The sequence below is a fragment of the Oncorhynchus mykiss genome, chromosome 20, assembly GCF_057628025.1.
Source record: "Oncorhynchus mykiss isolate SJ-2025 chromosome 20, ASM5762802v1, whole genome shotgun sequence".
Classification (NCBI taxonomy): Eukaryota; Metazoa; Chordata; class Actinopteri; order Salmoniformes; family Salmonidae; genus Oncorhynchus; species Oncorhynchus mykiss.
In genome coordinates, this window is record NC_143041.1 from 31,405,870 (window position 1) to 31,423,467 (window position 17,598).

The window sequence follows — 17,598 nt, forward strand, 5'->3', positions numbered from 1 at the left end:
ATTATTTAATACAAGATCTAGATGAGGTTTAGGGTTTAGTGAATGATTTGTCCCAAATACAATGCTTTTAGTTTTTGAAATATTTAGTACTAACTTATTCCTTGCCACCCATTCTGAAACTTACTGCTGGTCTTTATTAAGTGTTGCAGTGATTTCACTCGCTGTAGTAGCTGCCTTGTATAGTGTTGAGTCATCCGCATACATCAATAGACATACTGGCTTTACTCAAGGCCAGTGGCATCTCATTAGTAAAGATTGAAAAAAGTAAGGGGCCTAGACAGTTGTCCTGGGGAATTCCTGATTCTACCTGGATTATGTTGGAGAGGACTCCATTAAAGAACACCCTCTGTGTTCTGTTACAGGTAACTCTTTATCTACATTATAGCAGGAGGTGTAAAGCCAAAACAAATATATTTTTCCAGCAGCAGACTATGATGACAATGTCAAAAGCCACACTGAAATAGCTCCCACAATCTTTTTATCATCAATTTCTCTCAGCCAATAAGCCAGTAATTTGTGTAAGTGTTGTGCTTGTTGAGTGTCCTTCCCTATAAGCGTGCTGAAAGTCTGTTGTCAATTTGTTTAACACAATTTTTTCCAAAAGTTTACTAAGAGTTGGTAACAGGCTGATTGGTAGGCTATTTGAGCCAGTAAAGGGGGCTTTACTATTCTTGGGTAGCAGAATAACTTTTGCTTCCCTCCAAGCCTACACACTTTCTAGTTGGCTTAGATTGAAGATATGGAAAATAGGAGTGGAAATATTGTCCGCTATTATCCTCAGTAATTTCCCACTCAAGTTATCAGACCCCGGTGACTTGTCATTGTTGATAGTCAACAATATTTTTTAAACTTCTTCCACACTCGCTTTACGAAATTCTATATTTATAATGCTTGTCTTTCATAATTTGATCAGATATACTTGGATGTGTAGTGTTGATTGATTATTAAATTATTATTAAACTGTTATGACATGAGTATTATTGTAACATGATGCTGCCATAGGCCTACTATTTAAGTGATAGCATATCAATCTTCATATTCTATTGTCAGAATATACTATGTAAGAAAATTAAACGAATATGTAGCCTAATGTCTACACTGCAATGAATGCAAAATGTGGAAGAGAACCAGATTATGCATAGTGTAGCCTATATCCGATTTTTAATCTGCACAGAACTAGAGAATGTGTGTCTGAAAATGTATTGCAAATCGCAGGTTTGAACATTCTTATGTCTTATACTTACAGCATATATATTTGCTGGCTCGGTTTTCACGGAAGCAAAACACAACAGATGGTGTTTCGTGTGCAGTAATTATAGGCTGGCTACGTTTTAACCCCGCCCATAGTTGAGATGCATTTAAAAGTCAGTTTCCTCCTAACAGGTGTTTGAAAGAAACTTAAATATTTTGTCTTGCTCATTAACCTTCTGAATTTCACACATACACAATCCATGTCTCAATTGTTTCAAGGCTGAAAAATCCTTATTTAACCTGCCCCCCCCCCCCCACACACCTTCATCTACACTGATTGAAGTTGATTTAACAGAAGACATCAATAAGGGATTATAGCGTTCACCTAGATTCACCTGGTCAGCCTATGTCATGGAAAGAGCAAGTATTCCTAATGTTTTGTACATTCAGATGGTAAATGTTGGTTAGAATACAATAATCTGTTTGTTAAAATGTATGTCAGAAGAATGCTCCAACCCTGCTCTAACAAGGTCCTGGTGAGCAGCTACTATTACCCTAGACTCAGTGTGCAAGGTGGTTATTTGCCCATGCAATACATTCTATACAAGGCTTCTTCAGGCTGTCCATGGAATATGAGATTGGTATCAAATGTCAAATCTGTGTTGTTGCGAAGTTTAAAGTGGACGTGAAGGAGCAAGCATGGCACATTCCAGCGAAGTCATGCCCGACAGTCCCCTTTCACTCTCGCCATGCCAAATCAAGAGTCAAATCTCTTGTAGTAGACTCGACGCAAAACAGGATGCACTATAGCAGTAGCCTATTATAATTCTGCATTTGTGTAAATTGATGGCAGTTTGAATGGTTTGATAAATCCTTTGCATTTACTATAGAGTATTATCTCTAACATTATCCTACAGTACCATGCCATATTCAGCATGGAAATCCTCAACATACCATGCATTCGAGTGACCACGACTATTGGACTGAAGGCCTATTGGTTTATTGTGTGATGATCATGTTATGTGCTTTACAACATATTGCGGCATTATGATTATAAAACAGACATATATCAAAATACCAAATAATGGACTTTAATAACTTAGTATTTATGTACATTTACATTCACATGTTGAATAATAACATGTCATGTCTCATTCTTGTTGATGCTGGTTCACATTTGCAGATTTTCTTTCCAGATAACACACGGTTACAAAAACAGTCCAGTGACAACATTGTGTTGTTCCTCTTGGGGATCCAGAGCAAACAGACGCAGGAGATGATACATTTAGAAGCACTTGCGGTGGACAATGCTGGGGCCTGCCTCGTCGTATTCCTGCTTGGTGATCCACATAGCCTGGAAAGTGGACAGGGAAGCCAGGATGGAGCCACCGATCCAGACGGAGTATTTACGCTCAGGTGGGGCAATGATCTATAGAGAAAGAAGTTGAGTATGAGTAAAACCCATTACATATTTTTATGAAGGTTTTATTGTTAAAAAAATAAATGTTTATTGGAAGGTATAAATACGAATAGTGTTATTGGGTTGTCATATATGTCATACCTTGATCTTCATGGTGCTGGGTGCCAGGGCGGTGATCTCCTTTTGCATACGGTCAGCAATACCAGGGTACATGGTGGTACCACCGGACAGGACATTGTTGGCATACAGGTCCTTACGGATGTCAATGTCGCACTTCATGATGCTGTTGTAGGCGGTCTCGTGAATACCCGCAGACTCCATACCTGTTCGGATTATAACGTATTAGAAACAGCATGTCTCTATTTTGACCAATATAATAGGCGTATAAATTATCATTACTCGTTATATGATTATTACATACCAATGAATGAAGGCTGGAAGAGGGTCTCTGGGCAACGGAAACGCTCGTTACCGATGGTGATGACCTGACCATCGGGAAGCTCATAGCTCTTCTCAAGGGAGGAGGAGGAGGCGGCGGTGGCCATCTCATTCTCGAAGTCCAGAGCCACATAGCACAGCTTCTCCTTGATGTCACGCACGATCTCACGCTCGGCTGTAATGAATAACTATTTTGCTCAGAACATGGAACAAATCATTGCAATTACGCACGTCTTGTGCGTTTTAGCGCATTTTTACAGATTATGCATGGTATTTTCATGGTGAGTCAAACAAGGCAAACGAAATCTCACCGGTTGTGACGAAAGAGTAGCCACGCTCGGTGAGGATTTTCATGAGGTAGTCAGTCAGATCGCGACCAGCCAAATCCAGACGCATGATGGCGTGGGGAAGAGCATAACCCTCATAGATGGGTACGTTGTGGGTCACACCATCACCGGAGTCCAGCACAATACCTTTAACACAAACAAAAACGTAAATATTCAGTTGACAAAAACTCATAGTATAGACACATGGTAGGCCACACGTAGCCGACACGTTGTTTTAAGTTAATTGTTTATGAGTAAACGCTGCATTCCATACCAGTGGTACGACCGGAGGCGTACAGAGACAGCACAGCCTGGATCGCAACATACATGGCGGGGACGTTGAATGTCTCAAACATGATCTGAGTCATCTTTTCACGGTTAGCCTTGGGGTTCAGGGGGGCCTCAGTGAGCAGAGTGGGATGCTCCTCGGGGGCCACACGCAGCTCGTTGTAGAAGGTGTGGTGCCAGATCTTCTCCATATCATCCCAGTTAGTGATGATACCGTGCTCGATGGGGTACTTAAGAGTAAGGATACCTCTCTTGCTCTGAGCTTCATCTCCTACGTAGGAGTCCTTCTGACCCATACCGACCATGACACCCTGGAGGAAAGACGAGACTCATTGGCCTATATGGTGGCATAGCCTAATCCCAGTCAAAACATGACGTGGGAACGCATAGATAGATAATGGATAATAAAGGGGCAAATTGCGTAATATGGGCCTGTTGCAGGCGTCTTCGGAGTGCAGATCATACCTGGTGACGAGGGCGGCCAACGATGGAGGGGAAGACAGCCCTGGGGGCGTCATCACCGGCGAACCCAGCCTTCACAAGGCCGGAGCCGTTGTCGCACACCAGAGCTGTAGTCTCGTCGTCGTCACACATCTTGAGTTCTTAATAATACACATACACAAATAACTATCATATTTCTCCAGAGTGCACGCACACATGCCGGAGCTGTGAAACACATTAGAACAACATAACTCACGATGCACACCTAAACGTTGTCTAACACTAAATATTGTACAAGTCACGGATGACAGTTTAACAGCCTGGTTGAGTGAGAAAATCATTGCATTTACTCAAAAGGTTGTTGCAAGTTAATTCGCTACTATGTCGAAATTATATTGAATTGAGTTTAGGCACAAGTCATTGGTTAGATTTACGCATTGATATTGTCACCTGTTGAATACCCTACTGGTTATATTATGCATGTTACACACTCATTTGTTGTATGAGTGAAATTATCTATCCAATTAAAATGCATTGTTTCTGAACTCCATGAAACCACTCTAATTTCTTTCAATAACACAATGCTGTTAAATCGTTAGGTAGCCAACCCAGGCAATTTGGCCAGTTGTTTGTTTAAATTAAGTCTACAAACAAGGCCAAGGGTTTATCAAGTAATTTTACAGAAAGGAACATTTGTATTTTATCTCTCTTCTACTCTTCCGCAATTTGTTTAATTTCTGTAGCCTATACAATAAATCCATGCGTAATTGGCATGCGCAATTCCTTCAGGTGAAGAGACTAACATCACTATCTGTGTATTTTATCATATTAATTGGCTCCGCAGATGTAAAATAAAAAGAAGGGTACATCCTTTGATATCAGTCCATGAATAGTAGATCCAGTCTTTGAGGTTTGGGTTGATTCCATTTTTCTTACCTTTGGTGGTGTCTGTCTCAGATTAAGCTCAGAAGGCGGAAAGCAACTGCTGCTGGATCGAGCTATAGTGGCACTTCAAACCTTATATACTCACCGCGTTCGGCCTATTTCCCTTACCCACCATTGAGAATGTCTACGTGTTCCATTGGACATTTTTCCAGCGTCATCCATATTAGGTTCTTCGGTGTGACGGGGGAAACTTCGCAGGCAGGCTAAAGGGCTCCCCGGTTTAAAAGTGAGCAGGGCTCTCCATGTATGGGACTGTGGTCCTGATTCGAAGCCACGGCGCCAGGGCCGTATATGGAGAGCCTATGATTTGTAAGACACCCTCGTGGCACAGCAAACTACAACTGCATACAGGATCCCGGTTGGAAAGCCCTTATCGAGGAGCGCAACTGTATAGCCATATAGGAACGACAACACGAAGGAAAGAAGGTAGTTTAAATTATTGTTCTGTCATACTACTGCAGGTTGATTACAAACATAGTAATGTCCATTTGAGCTTGGATTTGCAGTTACACAGCCGTGTTAACAATGGATTGGTCTGTAATTTTTTGCCATTGTGCTCTGTAATCGTTGCTGCTTGGGGTTTTAGGGTTTACTCAGTTTAGAGCTCTAGAACCCGGTGCATACCTACTGTGGGGTAGCTGTAGGTTATCCAAACAATAACAGATGCCGCATTGATTCAGGCATAGCATAGGCTACGTTTAATACAACTATTTGCATGGGGCTAATTACATGCAAAGTAAAACATTTTGAAATGTTTATTTTGTGACGAGACCCAATAAAGATTGCATTATTATTATTATTAGCCTACATCATTATGCATCCATAGACTGACCTCTTTTCTATCATCTTATGGCCAGCATCCGACAGGTTCTCTGAAACAGCTGATAACAGCTAGCCGTATAGGCTATTTATTGTTGGTATTGTCACAGGCTATATTTAAACATCTTCTTTTTTTTTTTAAACATACAAATTCCAGTTGGTCAAATACATCGAGAATGTGACTTTTTACTTCTCATATACTTTAGACGTTTCAACACATAGTGGCCAGGTCATATCCTCACAGCAACACACAAGTCAAATCATTTGTTGACAGAGACAACAGGAGCCCAGAGTTAACTCGGTGTTGGCATGAGGACCATGTCTCAAACGTTCAGATGTGTATCCTGAACATATGACATAATAAGCGATCCAAGAACCTCATATACAACCTTCTAATGCTGTGTTCAAAGAAAATGAAAAGCTGCAAAGCATTTTTTCCCATTGAAATTCCCGTGTAAATCACAGTTATTCCATGAACTCAAAATACAGTACATAAAGCATTTATTTTAGTAGGTCTACATTTGAGGCTTGCTTGGTTTGACAGGGTCTGTTGCCCAGCTGCTGCCACTCCACTGTCTGCCCCAGCAGGTGATGTCTGTGGGGTACGTGTCAGTTTGGTAGGAGGGGAGGAAGCAAGAGGGACAACTGCCACTATGTCTCCCCCTGTCACCAAGGGAAAATAAGCAGCTTATTCGTTCAGAAGACCACTTCAGCCTGGGCTGGAGAACCCTACACTCTTAGAACCCTTTTTGGTTCTATATATATGTTTTTTCTATACTTTGTTTCATATATTATGGCACGCTTAAAGGTTCTATCTATATAGAACCCCAATTAACCCTTTTCTTGAAAAGCCTAGAACCTTTAGGGGTGGCATATATGAAGCAAGTAATATAAACCTTTTAGAACCTTTTTTCCTTAGAGTGTAATAGGACAAGAATAGACTAAGGCTGGGATTCAATCCGATCGCCTCATGAGCTTAGTTCAACTGTTGTACCCCATCAGAACCCAAAATATAAGCTTGGTTTGCTCCAATGGTTGAAAACAATGTAACTATAAACAAACAGCCTCAAATCATGGTTAAAACTATACTTTTGAAATCATGGATGGTCAGTCCTTGCATCCATTGCTCTTTCTATGAATTTGAGTGATTACATTTCTCCAAGCCAATCCCTCAGCGTTTTACAAAAACAGAGGTGGGTTGCCCACTTTGTTATTGTTTCAATTAAGGATTCTAGCTTTAATGAGGTTCAGAGGCCTCTTCTAGACACATGCATTCCTCTGTTTTCATGACAGATAGGCTACACGCCATCACTGGCGTAATGTAGTTTCTCTGGACCCCACAAGGTCAGAGTTCACTCTCCTCTCCCACCACCTTCCCTAAAATAAAACAAAATCTGTCAGTCAGATAGTCACTCACCAAGTTTAGACTACTGATTTGTGTCCATGGTGCTGAAATTGTGGTATGTCTATACAGCTGCCTATCAAATCGATGATAGCCTTTCTGTGGTGCCAGGGAATGTAGCCTATGGCTTTGCTTTAGCTAATGGATAAATGTTGTCTATTAACAAAAAATACAATTGTCCTGTATAGCCTACCTGAACCTGCATGACATGAGCACTGTGCCCAGGTTAATGAGGTCATATTGTTGACAAACAATACCTCAAAAAAAGTAAATGAATCCTTTCAACTGAATAATAATTCATAATAGATCAACAATGTATTTCTCTACATATACATTTTATATCAATATTCATATAATCCATGTTTTTCTCATAATAGTAGAAACAAGTGTCATTAATCACCCATGGACTGTTTCATATTTACAGTACATTCGGAAAGTATTCAGACCCCTTCCCCTTTTCCACATTTTGTTATGTTACAGCCATATTCTAAAATTGATAAAACAATAAAAATCGGCCTCAATCTACACACAATACCCCATAATGACAAAGTGAAAACAGGTTTTAGAAATTTTAGCACATAAAAATAAATAACATATTTACATAAATATTCAGACTCTTTGCTATGAGACTCGAATTTGAGCTCAGGTGCATTCTGTTTACATTGATCATCCTTGAGATGTTTCTAAAACTTGATTGGAGCCCACCTGTGGAAAATTCAATTGATTGGCCATGGTTTATATAAGGTCTACTATATAAGGTCCCACAGTTGACAGTGCAAGTCAGAGCAAAAACCAAGCCATGAGGTCGAAGTAATTGTCCAGTGCTACGAGTGTGTCGAGGTACAGATCTGGGAAAGGATACCAAAAAATGCCTGCAACATTGAAGGTCCCCAAGAACACAATGGCCTCCATCATTCTAAAAATGGAAGAAGTTTGGAACCACCAAGACTATTCCTAGAGCTGGCCGCCCGTCCAAACTGAGCAATCAAGGGAGAAGGGCCTTGGTCAGGCAAGTGACCAAGAACCTGATGGTCACTCTGACAGAGCTCCAGAGTTCCTCTGTGGAGATGGGAGAAGCACACAGCCAAGACAACGCAGGAGTGGCTTTGGGACAAGTCTCTGAATGTCCTTAAGTTGCCCGGACTTGAACCCGATCGAACGTCTCTGGAGAGACCTGAAAATGGCTGTGCAGCAGCACTCCCCATCCAACCTGACAGAGCTTGAGATAATCTGCAGAGAATAATGTGAGAAACTCCCCAAATACAGGTGTGCCAAGCTTGTAGAGTCATACCGAAGAAGACTCAAGGCTGTAATCACTACCAAAGGTGCTTCGACAAAGTACTGAGTAAAGGGTCTGAATAGTTATGTAAATGTATTGTCATTTGCAAAAATGTCTAAACACCTGTTTTTGCTTTGTCATTAAGGGAAAATTGATGAGGCAATAGATTTTTTGAAATACATTTTTGAATAAGGCTGTAACATAGCAAAATGTGGAAAAGGTCAAGGGGTCTGAATACTTTCCGAATGCACTTTATGCATCGTATGCACGTGACCAATAGGGCCTGACCTATAGCATATCATAATCACATCAATAAGTTGGTTATAGCAAACTCCGAAAACCATAACACATTTGAAAGTATATTGGTGCAGAGGATGTGACAAATTAACTCCAAATGGGGAATGTTTACTGGTTGCTCATGGGGCAAAGGGGAAGTCCAATGTGTGGAAGACATTTGACTTAGTTGTGGAAGATTACAATATCCATTTTTTTCTGACCTTTTGGAACTGTGTAAACAACACTTAATAAATTATAACTGTACCAGAGAGTCTATTCTAACTTTAAAAAATTGAAAGCCTTTATTCCCGCAAAGACTAAAAACAGTCGCATGGATTTGTGAATGCAATTGCTGACATGTTGCAGTAGATGTATTGTTTAGGCTAATTATTCGAGGCTCCCTTTCTTATTTAATTTTAAAACAAAAAAAGCTTAATGGCATTTCAAAGCATGAATAATGACCTGTATGCTGTGTGATGACATGCACGAATGAATGATTGATTTATTAACACTGTAGCCTTTAGGCTATATTGAAATATAGGCCTAAATTACAGTATTAAGACAGCTGAACAGGATGCACTCTTAGGCCTACAGCTCGATGGTGGTAAAACAAGGCTACTATGCTAAGCCTATGAATGATAATGACATGACTTATTATTATACTGACGATCATAATCACAATTGTAATAATAACAATAAGAAGGAGATCAAGAAAGAAATGAGTGTATAGGAGCAAGAGCTGAGTGGGCAGCTTATTATGTGTGATAAACAGGTGCTTTTAGATTGCAGTATTATTATATTTCTGACTGTTTGGAACAGTGTAAATAACAATAAATAAATTATAAGTAATACCAGAGAGCCTTTATTACAGCATAGCAAAGATTCAAAACAGCCGAAATTGTGAAATTGCTTTATCCAACATGTTGCAGTTGCGAGAGGCATAGAGCCAGTGGTGGCCCCTCATTCATGTTTTGAGCCCCACATTTTTAACAAAAAATAATAATAATATATGTATTTTTTGGGGGGGGGGTATTGCCTGTTTTGCATGTTATTTTGGCATTAATACATGTCACATATCAGTTTGCAAACAATGTAAAAAAATGTATCATTCAGTTATTAATAAAGCTGCATACACACATGGTCTCTTTTTTGTTTTCTTGAGTAAGGCAGCTCCAAAATGCAGGTGTTTCAGCCTAACTCAGTGCTTTCTGTGGCGGTGGGGCGAGCGAGCAGAAAATAGGATCATTGCGCCTTGATTGGCTCATTGTTCTGTCACTCATGGGGATAGTACGTCATCGCCAAGTTTAAGTTCTTAGTAAGGGTAAATATCAAACATTTCAGCCCTTTGGGTCCTGCCATAGAGTTATATTACAAGTGCCCTTCCAAGAAGGCTCAAGGCTGTTAGCCAGCCTGCCAGCTTAGTGGAGTCTGCCACTAGCACAGTCAGTGTAGTCAGCTCAGCTATCCCCATTGAGACCGTGTCTGTGCCTCGACCTAGGTTGGGCAAGACTAAACATGGCAGTGTTCGCCTTAGCAATCTCACTAGGATAAAGACCTCCCTTCCTGCCATTATTGAAAGAGTTCGTGATACCTCACAACTCAAAATAGGGCTACTTAATGTTAGATCCCTTACTTCAAAGGCAGTTATAGTCAATGAACTAATCACTGATCATAATCTTGATGTGATTGGCCTGACTGAAACATGGCTTAAGCCTGATGAATTTACTGTGTTAAATGAGGCCTCACCTCCTGGTTACACTAGTGACCATATCCGCAAAGGCGGAGGTGTTGCTAACATTAAAAAAATATGACGTTTTCATCTTTTGAGCTTCTAGTCATGAAATCTATGCAGCCTACTCAATCACTTTTTATAGCTACTGTTTACAGGCCTCCTGGGCCATATACAACCTTCCTCATTGAGTTCCCTGAATTCCTATCGGACCTTGTAGTCATAGCAGATAATATTCAAATTTTTGGTGACTTTAATATTCACATGGAAAAGTCCACAGACCCACTCCAAAAGGCTTTCGGAGCCATCATCGACTCAGTTGGTTTTGTCCAACATGTCTCTGGACCTAATCACTGTCACAGTCATACTCTGGACCTAGTTTTGTCCCATGGAATAAATGTTGTGGATCTTAATGTTTTTCCTCATAATCCTGGACTATCGGACCACCATTTTATTACGTTTGCAATTGCAACAAATAATCTGCTCAGACCCCAACCAAGGAGCATCAAAAGTCGTGCTATAAATTCAAAGACAACGCAGAGATTCCTTGATGCCCTTCCAGAATCCCTCTGCCTACCCAAGGACATCAGAGGACAAAAATCAGTTAACCACCTAACTGAGGAACTCAATCTAACCTTGCGCAATACCCTAGATGCAGTTGCACCCCTAAAAACAAAAAACGGATAAAGCACTAAATAAACTTCAGTTAGTGCTAAATACGTCTGCTAGAATCCTGACTAGAACCAAAACATTTTATCATATTACTCCAGTGCTAGCCTCCCTACACTGGCTTCCAGTTAAGGCAAGGGCTGATTTCAAGGTTTTACTGCTAACCTACAAAGCATTACATGGGCTTGCTCCCACTTATCTCTCTGATTTGGTCCTGCCGTACATACCTACACGTACGCTACGGTCACAAGACGCAGGCCTCCTAATTGTCCCTATAATTTCGAAGCAAACAGCTGGAGGCAGGGCTTTCTCCTATAGAGCTCAATTTTTATGGAATGGTCTGCCAATTTTTATGGAATGGTCATATGATTGAGTGTAGTCTGGCCTAGGAGTGTGAAGGTGAACGGAAAGGCTCTGGAGCAACGAACCGCCCTTGCTGTCTCTGCCTGGCCGGTTCCCCTCTTTCCACTGGAATTCTCTGCCTCTAACCCTATTACAGGGCTGAGTCACTGGCTTACTGGTGCTCTTTCAGGCCGTCTCTAGGAGGGGTGCATCACTTGAGTGGGTTGAGTCACTGATGTGATCTTCCTGTCTGGGTTGGCGCCCCCCCCTTGGGTTGTGGCTTGGCGGAGATCTTGGTGGGCTATACTCGGCCTTGTCTCAGGATGGTAAGTTGGTGGTTGAAGATATCCCTCTAGTGGTGTGGGGGCTGTGCTTTGGCAAAGTGGGTGGGGTTATATCCTTCCTGTTTGGCCCTGTCCGGGGGTATCATCGGATGGGGCCACAGTGTCTCCTGACCCCTCCTGTCTCAGCCTCCAGTATTTATGCTGCAGTAGTTTATGTGTCGGGGGGCTAGGGTCAGTTTGTTATATCTGGAGTACTTCTCCTGTCTTATCCGGTGTCCTGTGTGAATTTAAGTATGCTCTCTCTAATTCTCTCTTTCTCTTTTTCTTTCTCTCTCTCGGAAGACCTGAGCCCTAGGATCATGCCTCTGGACTACCTGGCATGATGACTCCTTGCTGTCCCCAGTCCACCTGGCCGTGCTGCTGCTCTAGTTTCAACTGTTCTGCCTGCGGCTATGGAATCCTGACCTGTTCACCGGATGTGCTACCTGTCCCAGACCTGCTGTTTTCAACTCTCTAGAGACAGCAGGAGTGGTAGAGATACTCTTAATGATCGGCTATGAAAAGCCAACTGACATTTACTCCTGAGGTGCTGACTTGCCTCACTCTCGACAACTACTGTGATCATTATTATTTGACCATGCTGGTCATTTATGAACATTTGAACATCTTGGCCATGTTCTGTTATAATCTCCACCCGGCACAGCCAGAAGAGGACTGGCCACCGGTCATAGCCTGGTTCCTCTCTAGGTTTCTTCCTAGGTTTTGGCCTTTCTAGGGAGTTTTACCTAGCCACCGTGCTTCTACACCTGCATTGCTTGCTGTTTGGGGTTTTAGGCTGGGTTTCTGTACAGCACTTTGAGATATCAGCTGATGTACGAAGGGCTATATAAATACATTTGATTTGATTTGATTGGCCACAGATAAAATTACGTCAAATCACGTTATATGTACAGTAGCTTTGATTGGACTGATCATGTCAACATCTTACTTTCTTAGCTAGCAGTCATCATCATAAATCAAGTCAACAATCTACTGGCAAATCCTTTTTAATCCTTGTCATATGAATAGAAATTATAGCTAAAATGTATCGGTGCTCATCGGTCATTGGACATAAAGATTACACAACAAATTCAACAATGAGTCATTTGGAAGGAATCAGTGGCTAACTGCAAGCATTGCGAAGCAACCACTAACGTTAGCCTGCTATTCAATGGAGTGGCTGTGTTTTTTTTCCAGAGTTCCCACCACAAATCCAGAGAATGCCAAAATTTGCCCACAAAGGCCCGCTGCGCCACCTTCACAAGGTGAGTCCAAAAATATCTTGTATGTTGCTGCATAAATGATGTAATATGCAACGGAGATATGTATATTGTAGCTAAGAAGGTAATACGGTATTGCAAACACATCGTTCATGGCCTGGTTAGCAAACTTTTTTGTACAGCTTTGACAGTGCTACTGATAGTAGTGGGGGCGCTTGGCTTGCACGTGCAAATTCAGCACACACAACATTCTATAATAGAATTGTGTCATTTGATGTGTCAAATTAAAAGCTTATTTAACGTGTCAAATAGTGTTATATGACGTGTATGTTTTTTGATACGCAAAGACCCAAACGGCATTCAATGTGCTTCACCCTAACAATTCAATGTCACAAATATTACCGAAGCTGACTCCCCTTCTTGTTCGGGTGGCGCTCGGCGGTCGTCGTCGCCGGTCTACTAGCTGCCACCGATCCTTTGTTGTGTGTTCGTTTGGTTTTGTCTAATTGGTTTCACCTGTTCCTTGTTTGGTTGTTAGGGTGGGGTTATTTAAGTTCGTTCAGCCCGCTTCTGTTTGTGCGGGCTTGTTCATCTGTATGTGTTAGAGTGGTTAGTGTTTTCGTTGGGTTTCTCGCTGTCCTTGTATTTCACGATAGGGTACATTTTTGTTTTGTAGTTATACCTGGTTTGGGTATACTATGTTGTTCCTGTGATTATTTTGGACATTAAAGCGTGTTTTTTCCCGCATCCTTTGCTCTCTGCGCCTGACTCCACACCTATTCACTCATTGAGCGTTACATTCAATCTATTTTCACCTCTTCATTTTGCCTACTGTTCTAACTTGGGGGTGCACATGTAGCCTATAACCTGTTTTAGAGAAATGTAATTATTGAATATTGGAAGAGCTTTCATTGTCTGTTTATATGCCCCCTTTATTTATCCTATGGTTCTGACTTGTTGTACAAAGAGAACACTGTAAGAACGGCCCATGTTCTGAATTCTGTCGCTGTACATTTCAAAAGTGCTGAACAAATAGTTATATTGACTACTTCTGTCGTCGCTCGCTCATTAATGTCTTAATTGAAATTATGGATAGCCTCTTATCCGCTTGTCATCCCCTTATGCCATAGCTTGTACATCTCAGTTGTCAGTAGAAACCACATTTGTTTAAGCAAGTCAGCAATATCAGCTACACTACCAGTCAAAAGTTTTAGAACACCTACTCATTGATGACAGCTTTGCACACTCTTGGCATTTTCTCAACCAGCTACACCTGGAGTCTGATTCACCCCCAGCACTTGCTGTTCCAGTCACAAAAATACCAGTTTGTGGACCTACTACAGAACGTGAGTGTGTTTATGTGATGATGCACAATTGTGGCCAGAGGCCCCGTCTGACAAACATCTTGTCAAAAAGGGTCAAAACAGATCAGAGATTTTGTATTCCCTCAAAGTGGGGACCCAGTCCCTCTGAGATTTAGTGACAACTATGAAATATGTATGAAAAATTGAGAAAAAATGACACTGACATAGCTTGTGTATTCAAGTATATCTGATGCAGTTTTTTGTTTTTGTTGTGGCATTTTTGGAAAAAGAGACTCATTTGAACAGTGATGGTTTTCGTTCGTGGAAGAATACGGGACCATTTTGAAAGCACATGAGCATTGTACTGAGCATTTACAAAACATGGAGAGTTGGCGCCATCTTGCGGAAAGATTGAAAACAGGCACAACCATTAATGCAATCAACCAGACTGCCTGCAAGGTGGATCGCATCCTGACAAAGCCTGTGTGAAGAAGTGCTGCCTTGGTTGCTCTGTGTGTTGTCTACTTCAAAGGTACTAGAGGGCTGGGGTTCAAGTCCTTATTTCATCTCCTTGTTGTCACCTTTAACCTATCGGCCTATTAACCTATATTTGCGTGTGTGTGTGTAGGTAGATGGATAACTCAGTTCAGTCAAAGTAGAGGGATGGAGGACTTCCTGCCAGATGGGGAGGCACTCACCCACATTGTCATGATGACACAGAACCATTCACCAGTGAAACTGGGCTGCACAGTAAATACAGCCTGTGAAGGTGGCCCACACACTGCCTTCCTTGAGTGCAGCTACTCCACAGACCTGCTGCCTCTGCTCGTTGACCAGGGTGAGTACTCCTTCATCCTACCTTATCCTGTATTTATCTGTTTGCATCTGCCAATCTGTTTGCATCTGCCAGGTGGACCTGTCCCAAAACATCCTATAGGCTACAGTTAAACTCTTTCCATAATGTTTTGAGAATGGAAATTAAGGAGAATGAGAGGCTCAATTAAAGATGTTACAGAGCTGCTGTATTTGAATCCCCACTCCCTTCTGCCCTGTTCCCTGATGTTGCTATGGCAATCAAGTTGTTTTTAACCATCCCTGTAACTGTCGCTTCAGCGGAGAGAAGGTTTTCTCAACTAAAACTCATAAAGAGCTACCTAAGAACGAAGCATTAGGGTCTCGGTCTGATATGTGCTTTTGAACACCTGAGTATGCTCCACTCTGCACTGGCACCATCGTAGTCTTAACCACGGCATTTCTTCACCGAAATCCACTTACTTTCCATCAGTTCAATTAGGCCATTTCATTTTCAAGGCCTGAGCAGTGGCGATTTTAGCATGAAGATTTTGGTGGGGCAAACTCCCCCCAAATGTTTTGATGCAAGCTAGCAAAGCCACTACACAACACACCACTAAACAATACATTATTTGCACTATAACGGTGACAAATGGTGCCCACAAACTACATAAATCTGTCCCAACAGCAGAGCTTTCTTTTCAGCACCATGGAGTGAATCCTTACATCTGGCTATGAATAGAGCCTTGTCTGGCAGCGAAACAGTTAATTCAGCCTCATTTACTGCCTTTTTAAAAAACATAGCTGATATGGCTGACTTGCTTAAACAAATGTGGATTCTACTGACATTTGAGATGTTTGTCAGTTGATAAGAGGCAATCCGTAATTTCGATTAAGACATTAATGAGCGAGCTAGGATGGATGTAGTCAATATAAGTATTTGTTCAGCACTTTTGAAATGTACAGGTACAGAATTCATAACATGGACCGTTCTTACAGTAATCTCCCTGTACACAAGTCAGAACCGTAGGATAAATACTTTACTTCGCTTTGCTTCTCGCGCTCTAGTGACTCCTTGTGGCAGGCCGGGTGCCGGCAGGCTGACTTCGGTTGTCAGCTGAACGGTGTTTCTTCTGACACTTTGGTGCAGCTGGCTTCTGGGTTAAGCAGGCGAGTGTTAAAGAGTGCGGTTTGGTGGGTCAAGTTTCGGAGTATGCATGACTCAACCTTTGCTTCTCCCAAGCCTGTTGGGGAGTTGCAGCGATGAGACAAGATCGTAATTGAAATTGGGAGAAAAAAGGGGGAAAATATATATTTTTTAAACAAGGTTGAATCATGGCATGAGTTCCCGACTTGGAATTCCAACTTGAATGACTGTTCAAAATGTATTTTCCCAGTCGGGGCTCATTTTTTCCCTGAGTTCCCAGCTGTCTTGAACTCACTGACGTCTGAGATTTCCCAGTTCCAAGTTTCCAGTTGTTTTGAATGCGGCAGAAGTCATGCTGTATTGACAGCATGGCCAATGAATTCAACCTTTTCATTCCCATGGTGTTGCATGTGAATGCTTATCCTTTTAAGCTTGGAAAAGAGACCCTTAAACCCAGACTTGGACCACACACCCTTTCCACTGAGTAGCAGGCTAGTGATTGCTTTGCAACACTTGCAGTTAGCCACTGATTCCTTCCAAACCACTCATTGTTGTGTTATGTCCAATGGCTGATGAGTACCGATACGTTTTATCTATAATTTATCTTCATATGACAAGGATTGAACAGGATTTGCCAGTAGATTGTTGACTTGATTCTTGAAGATGACTGCTTGTCTAGCTTGCTAGCTAAGATATTGAAAGTATGATGTTGACATGATCAGTCCAATCAAAGCTATGGTAGATATGTGATTTGATGCCAAGAAATAACTACTTAGCTTCATAGTACATATTGAGCGCAGGTGTCCAGTACGCAACGCCAGTGCATGTCATGGGCTCTGAACTGATCTATTTGAGGTGACAAAGGGGTGACAAAGGTGTATGAATAGAATGGATGAGGATGGTCCAGATTTGTCTCGACTGAACATTTAGAATTTCATTCATTTGATATATAACTGTTCTAAACACACACAGATTGGAGAGAAAAAAAACAATAGGTTAATTAGTACCCTCTTTTGGTCATTTTTGTTACCCAGAAGTAAAATTCTCTTGTGAAAGTTTGTCATTTACTCTTTTTTTTCTTGCTGTTTCATCTGTCCACGAGAGATTAGGTTAGATGAAATATTTTCTGAGAAGATATATGACTGAGTCTGAGATAATATAAAAAAACATTTTACAGTTAATGTAACTTTTCCTGCATAGTAAGGTTCTGTATTAAAGGGTTTATATTTGAAAAGGAAATCACAGAA

At 41.4% G+C, this 17,598-nt stretch overlaps 1 protein-coding gene and 1 long non-coding RNA gene across 3 annotated transcripts; one reads left to right on the plus strand and one right to left on the minus strand.

Moving 5' to 3' along the window:
* Positions 1–2,175: 2,175 nt before the first annotated feature.
* On the minus strand, positions 2,176–5,099 carry LOC110499273 (actin, alpha skeletal muscle 2). The gene is made up of 7 exons (XM_021576303.3): positions 5,041–5,099; positions 4,129–4,265; positions 3,650–3,974; positions 3,361–3,522; positions 3,033–3,224; positions 2,753–2,934; positions 2,176–2,620 (listed from the first exon to the last, which is right to left on the minus strand). Exons 2-7 carry the CDS (start codon positions 4,255–4,257, stop codon positions 2,477–2,479), a joined length of 1,134 nt encoding a protein of 377 aa, XP_021431978.1. The 5' UTR covers positions 4,258–4,265; positions 5,041–5,099; the 3' UTR covers positions 2,176–2,476.
* Positions 5,100–5,175: 76 nt separating this feature from the next.
* Positions 5,176–15,250, plus strand: LOC149974565 (uncharacterized). 2 transcript variants are annotated; one of them, XR_016489467.1, is made up of 5 exons: positions 5,342–5,475; positions 12,192–13,153; positions 14,376–14,454; positions 14,703–14,944; positions 15,041–15,250. It is a non-coding gene; the product is annotated as an uncharacterized LOC149974565 (long non-coding RNA). The 2 variants fall into 2 exon arrangements; XR_016489466.1 differs by lacking the exons at positions 14,376–14,454; positions 14,703–14,944; positions 15,041–15,250 and having other exon boundaries at positions 5,176–5,475; positions 12,192–13,855.
* Positions 15,251–17,598: the final 2,348 nt, after the last annotated feature.